The sequence below is a fragment of the Haliotis asinina genome, chromosome 16, assembly GCF_037392515.1.
Source record: "Haliotis asinina isolate JCU_RB_2024 chromosome 16, JCU_Hal_asi_v2, whole genome shotgun sequence".
Taxonomy (NCBI): domain Eukaryota; kingdom Metazoa; phylum Mollusca; class Gastropoda; order Lepetellida; family Haliotidae; genus Haliotis; species Haliotis asinina.
The window spans coordinates 44,810,133-44,817,605 of NC_090295.1; the positions used below are offsets into that span (position 1 = coordinate 44,810,133).

The 7,473-nt window shown below is 36.7% G+C and overlaps 1 protein-coding gene across 3 annotated transcripts in view; it reads left to right on the top strand.

Annotated features, from left to right (window-relative positions):
• Positions 1 to 6,431, top strand: part of LOC137268091 (espin-like) — a 79,595-nt gene extending 73,164 nt beyond the window's left edge. For 2 of the 3 annotated variants that reach the window (XM_067802599.1, XM_067802600.1), the window contains one exon: positions 485 to 706. In XM_067802599.1, the coding sequence (XP_067658700.1) occupies positions 485 to 611 (127 nt within the window). In that variant the 3' untranslated portion in view covers positions 612 to 706. Of the gene's footprint in view, positions 1 to 484 lie in introns of all 3 variants that reach the window. The other variant, XM_067802601.1, reaches the window with a different exon arrangement.
• The last annotated feature ends 1,042 nt before the right edge of the window (positions 6,432 to 7,473 follow it).

Consider the following 7,473-nt stretch of genomic DNA (forward strand, 5'->3'; position numbering starts at 1 on the left):
CCTAAATTGTGTCCATTGTAGGAATTGAAAGGAACAAATATATCTGTCTTTTAACTGCGTTGACAGAGATCTTTTACAAATGAGTTTAAAGATATTAATCATTCTTCTGCGACTGACAATTTCACATTTTTTTATTGTCTAGTGTGTTATATTATATTGTAAAATATTCTTTATTTCATTTTTTTCTTTTAATAAAAACTCTTGACACAGTTGTTATAGGAATGACAACACTATCTCCTCATTTTGGATAATTAACTTATCACAAGATCTATTTTGTTTGATCTGACAGCATTCAGTGTGTATTTATCAAATATGGTTCCTAACATAGTAAATGTAGAAAATATGTCCAAACTATGAACCATCATAACCGAGAATGTCAATTTGACAGAAAATAGTCAAAGCTGCTGTTTCCATGGTGATCGAGGTATATGAGCTAACAGAAAAACAACACATCACTCATGCGAATAACTTTGATTGTTTTCAGGAAGAATGAGATGCCCCCAGCACCTGTAAAACCTGAGACAGGCAATAATGCAACTCGAGTGGACAAAGACGGTCGTCCATTAACGTCCTGGCAGGCACAGCTTCGCAAGAAGAAAGGCATCAATTAGTTTGTTATTCGGTTGTTTGAAGTTGGGCTGATTGTGTAGTTTAAGGCTGCTCAGATGAAACTGACAAATAAAGAACCCCCTGCTGTGCCTCATAACACAATGTGGGTTCTTCATTGATAGATGATTCTAGCATACACAACTGGATCAACATGACATATCATAGCCTGACACTTGATTCAACACGACGTGTCATAGTCTGACACTTGCACCAACATGACATATCATAGCCTGACGCTTGCATCAGCATGACACATCACAGCCTGACACTTGCATCAACACATGTCATAGTCTGACACTTGCCTCAACATGACATATCATAGTCTGAGACTTACATTAACATGACATATCATAGCCTGAGACTTACATTAACATGACATATCATAGCCTGACACTTGCACCAACATGACATATCGTAGCCTTAGACTTACATCAACATGACATATCGTAGCCTTAGACTTACATCAACATGACATATCGTAGCCTTAGACTTACACCAACATGACATATCATAGCCTGACACTTGCACCAACATGACATATCATAGCCTGACACTTGCACCAACATGACATATCGTAGCCTTAGACTTACATCAACATGACATATCGTAGCCTTAGACTTACATCAACATGACATATCGTAGCCTTAGACTTACATCAACATGACATATCGTAGCCTTAGACTTACATCAACATGACATATCATAGCCTGACACTTGCATCAACATGACATATCATAGCCTGACACTTGCACCAACATGACATATCGTAGCCTTAGACTTACATCAACATGACATATCGTAGCCTTAGACTTGCATCAACATGACATATCATAGTCTGACATTTGCACCAACATGACATATCGTAGTCTGACACTTGCACCAACATGACATATCGTAGTCTGACACTTGCATCAACATGAATATAGTCAGACACTTGGATAAACACGACATACCACAACTTTACATTCAGTTCAACAGGGTCCTCACATTCAAACAGGACATACAACAGCTTTACAAAACAGTGTTAGAGAAGGAAGCTAAGAACCAGAAAATGATACGTTTCACAGGCAGGATATGTAAAAACGAGCACCTAGGAAGATCTGATGGAACATCAAAGACATTAGCCTGCTATGTATTGACAAGTATTTTCACTGACGGAAACAGTCATGTCTTGATCATGACACATTTTTTGGTCCAAGATAATTTATGACAGTTCCAATAGATGTTCAGTTTATGAGGTTGATAAGCATGAGCCTTACAGAGCTATCTTGATAGTAGCATGTGAACTAAAGCTTTAAACTAAATGTCGAATGTTAATGGATCATGATCTATATTTAGTTTAATTGTGAACCAAAATACTTGTATGCATATATGATTAGAACATGAGAGTATCTTATGTGGAGGTTAAGTACTTGTATGAAGATTCATACCGAACGGAGATTTTGCTAAAGTTTTTTGTTACCATATGTACATATTTCATGTCACCTTTAGCCTCTCCATTGCTCATGACAGTAAGCTGCTGCAATGTTGAATCTGTGGAACTTTGGTTATACATATACATATGTTGTCAGCCCCTAATATTCTGTTGGGCCCTGTTGGTGTATATTTACACAGTCATATTTAGGTGCACACACATTATACAGTGCACTAACACTATTGAATGTGTAAGTGAGGTGTGATACGATATTTATTTACTTTTGATTTTGTTTCTTTTGTTAAAGGAGAAGTTGCCAAGTTGAATTTGTTACAAATGCTACAGAACTGTTCAATATATGGATGATTTGCATAACATTTGTATAGCATTATTGGTTTACATTTTACATCTGATTTCTTCTGATGATTTGTGATTGAGAGTTTATTTTTTGTGATCTTCACGAGCATTCCTTAATACTAAGGTTATCTGAACCAAACAAATCCATGGCATATCTTGTTAAGGATGTTGCTGCCAGAAATATGTGATGGATAGTGAACTTGATCCTTTTGTTATCACACTGTCAGCAGCGGTTTATTGCAATTAGTAGATATTTGAACTTGAAAGGGGATGTGTCAATGTTAAATACTGATGTGTTAACATCTATAAGATGTTCTCACGCTCATCTCCATACCTATCCACCCATGAAGATCATGGTTGACACATCATTGTATCCCAGTTGCTTAGATCGATGCTCATGCTGTTGATCACTGGATTGTCTAATACAAACATGACTGCTGCCGCATAACTGCAGTATTGCTGAATGTGGCATAAAACTAACCTCACTTTGAATGGTATAAATAAAATATTATGTAACTCATGTACATTCCATCCCTGTTTCATAGGTTCTTTATATTGTTTGCTCTTTTTAACCATGACTTTAATAATTGATGCTTGCTTGCCACGTGAGTTATGATAGACATTATGTTTACATCAATCTGATGTATAGACTCAATCAGCATGAACTATATTCCAACATCCATGTCATGTTACATCGTCAACTATATGTCCAGATATGCTGATGCTAAATTGAGGCAGTTAAGTTAATGTTGGAAATTGGATCTTGATTAGTCATTTACACCAATTAGTGGGTATCATTACCATGACTGACTGCATGGCTTTGATGGAAACGACTTGTGTCACCAAACCACTGCAAAATGTGTTTTCATTACAAGTTAAGATACACGATTATTGATTATTTATTAGTAGTGACAATGTCCAAATCAAATTTCAATTACGGATATATCAAACATTTTTTGATGAAACTTATTAATGTCACTTCAGCATTCAGTATTGTGGCAATGGGTAGTCAGCTGGTTAGAGTGTTCATTCATCACACTGGCATGGGTTCAGTGCTTGCTTGACACTCAAAGACACAGGTTCAGTTGCCAACTTGGGACAATGTTTGAAGCTCTATCTTAGTGTTGCTGGTGGTGCTGGGATATTGGTCAAACTCTGCTCTGTCAGATTTCCTTGCTGTTCATAATCACTTCACATGAGTGAAAATTTCATTTCTCATCAGCTATATTTCAGCCATATCGTTTGGCACTTAAATTGTATGGATGTGAACAGCTGCAGCATTGCTGATGCAGAATTAAGCACTATTCACTCACTCACTCACTCATTCATATCTATATGAAGGCTGTGTTATGTTGCTTGATACAGAAGTTTAATACATTTGCTTTGAAATGCTGTTGACTGCTTTGCAATGTATGTGCAAAATCATTTTGTAATCCCATAATACAGATTCGTTTGAAATGACAGGTCAGCATGATTCTGATGAAAGAGTATTTCTGTCACTGAATCGTGTCGGAAACTAAGTTGTGATTTTAATGGAGCATTTGTGCAATATCTGTCAACTGTTAGTGAGACGTGAAACTGAACATTATTCTGCTGTCTTGAACGGTAAATCCTCAAATACTAATACACAAAACTTTCAATCTTTGAGTTCATGTTCTGTTGACAAATGTGAAGGAGTTCCCTCCCTTCTTCGAGACCAGGAAACTCTTAATGTATTGTTGGTCCTGTGTTTACACTTTCACACAGATATTTCAATATTCCAGTTAAGAATCACTGAATCTTTTTCAATTACCATGAACAATTCTGCATTCATTAAACAAGTAGAGTGGTGATATATAAGTGAGCCATTGAGCTGCCATTTTACAATTGGGCTTTGTGTAACAGAGATATGTTACAGTTAATCTGATTTTGTGATATGGCTTTTATGAAGATGATGTATTGCAGTTGCAGAAAAGAAATTTCACTATGGTGTATATATTTATCTGTTACTTTCGATCTTCCATATTTTAGGATAAAGTGATGGCTATCTTTATTACATTAAGTTCAGTATCATACTTGTGTCACGTATAAATTTTTGGCATGCAATTAATTCTTGCACCTTTTTAGCATATCTAGTCAGTTATATTGTTGTATTCACCTATATTTTTCTTGAATCCAGTGGTCACAGATCGAGGGTCTATGCATGAAAAGTCACAATGATGTCACTGTTTGTCACAATTTACATTTTGATGTCAATTTCTTCCCTATGTTACACATTCTGCCACAAGGTATGATGTCACTTGTAATGGCAAGTTTTGATTGAGTTTCTTTAACCATTGAAGACAATACAGTATTTGTGATATTCTTTTCTTTCATGACTCGCCAAAAAAAACTTTGATGTCATAATCAAGTAAATCTATCATGACAATGTATAGAGTTTTGTGTTAGCATTGTTTTATCATGGTGGCACGGTACAGTGTGATCCAGTAGCGAGAAAGTCACTTTAACCAGAGACCATATAATATTATATGGTCTCTGCTTTAACTCACTGTACTCTCCTGTTCATGATAGTAGTGTACATGACATGACATGATGTAAATAAATGTTGTACAGTCCGTACTGGCTGTGGATGTTTCATATCAACATTTAACCAGAAAAACACATATAACACCACTGTAATTTCTATGAGAAACTCTCCTAGTCTTCAGATTTACAGAAGTAGAATATTCACAGGGAAGCTTAAGAGGGACCTGCCATTTAATATTTTTTCCATAAAGCTTACAATTTCTTACTTTGGAAGGAATACAAGGCTAGGATCAGTGGTTCGAATCCCATTAGTGATTAGTCACTGACAAGTCAAGTTTACACTGTTGCTGATGTTGCTGATTTTGCTGGTGTTCAGTTGGTTCTTACCTGTACAGAATACTTAAGCACCATCAGCCATGCCTATTCGTCAACTGGAATGTTGCTGGAATATTTGCTCAAAGCGATGTAAACCTATACTCACTCTCTCACTCATCTGGGATTGATTTCAATGGGCTCTTAAAAAGTGTAAAGTAGATAGAAGTTATCTGGAGAACTTTCCCTATTTCCAAAATTCAAGTTATTTTCTTACCTTCTGTTATTTCTTCCTTAAACATGAGAATATGTCTTGACATTTTCCTCTCCAGAAACCAAGCAGCAAGTTGATATTAAGCCTTACGAAGCACACACAAGGGGATGTTGCATAATTATCAACACATGGTATACTCAGCAGTAAAAGTATTGGAACTATGGTCAAACACCATAGTGTCAAATAGTGACCTGTCAGACTTACAGCTGGGTTGAAGTAAAAGTTTAAATTCATGTTCATTCCTAATGATATATCCTTTTCTGTGTCAGACGTTGGAAAACTCATAATGTACTGACCAGCAAAAGAAATGTAAATTTCGAAAAAATAAAATCTCAGAACAGTGAGCTTTCATGTTTATGTCTACTGTTTAACAACTTACAAAAAAAAAACATTGTTGCTTTTGCTGTTCAGTATATGTACATGGGACAATGGTGTTTAACTGTACTATAGTATTTAAACTATTTTAGTATCATGTTGTTCATTCAGACAAATGTGTACCCTGAGCCGGTTCCCTAACAAGTTTTGCTAGTGTCTGGATAGGGTTGACAGATTAGGGGCACAGTACTAGGGCCCCAGACGCTGACCAGTGAGGATAGGGGAACATCATTTTGCCAATGGCTTGGGTGTATGCTCATGCTGTCAACCACTTGTCTACCTAGGAAGGTCCAGATTATTGTTACCTAATACTGAGATTGGTAGGAAAAGTGATGGCTGCATCAAAAGTAGGTATTGATTCTCAAAGTTAAAATGTACACTCTCTCTAGAACAGATGATTTGATAGAGGCTTGTATGTTGGACAGTGTACAGCAAACAGAGCACTGATAGAATAAAATAGGTACCTTATGTCACAAACTGCTGCCTGTGTAGGTCCATGACTGCTTACAGATTTAAATATGTATTAATATGCATATTGCTGATTTCTTCACTGCTTCTATCTAATAAATGATTTCAGACATTGAATGTTGTGTCTTGTCTCATTTTCAAAATTTTGGGGGTGGGGGGTGGGGGCAGAGGGGTCGCTTAATGGTTAAGTCCTTAGCTTGGTTGATTGTACTTGAGTACAATGCACGCCATTTTTGGTGTCATTCGCCCTGACATTGCTGGAATAAGGCTATGTTGGATCAGAATAAATTCACTCACTCACTCACTTGCTGATTTATAGGTGATTTATGGGGTAGTCAGCTGCATGAACACTTCATTCATCAGTTTGAACATCTAACATTGATTCACCACATGGTCAAATATATAGAGCACATTTCTCTGCGACCCATCCCTTCACTGTGATATTACTTTGATTTTGCTGTGTAGCAACAGAAACCAACTGGATCTCAAATTGTGGGGCAAGAGGCTCCTGTTTGTAAAGTGAGAGTGATATGTGATGACCTGACAAGTCTTAGCAGAAACACAAGTGAGCTTCATAGCTTTGATTGTTACAAAACTCGCTTCAGAATGATAATTGACAGAACTAAATATTCTGATTATGTTCGATCATCTGTAAATACCTCTGGGCCAAACTAAGTGGATGAACCTTGGAGAAAGAAAAAAAATGAAATGAAGGAGAATCACAACTTCAATGATGACCGCGCTCCTATAACAATCATAACTTAAACAAACTGTAACAGTGGTTGTTCTGAAACCGCTTTGAACGCGGTCATGATCAGGTTGTATTTTCGTATTTTAGTTTCGTACACTGCATGCTGTCGTATAGTATTTTCTCCACATGAAACATATGGCGTCATAATGCCTCAGCTGACCAATCAACATCGAGACTCTCTGAAGTGCACCAATACAAATATCGGAAAGTCATTACCCACGATCATTGTGACCTTATGTGTAATACGAATAATTACATCAGCGGTGTTAACGACGGTCGTGGGTGCCGAATATGACTAGCAGTATCAGCTGTGTCGGAAGGACATTGATCGGAACATAAGTAATACAGGAATAAGGATATTGTCTGCCTTATGTATGAAGTATTGATTTACGTTTCTAATATTTGAAC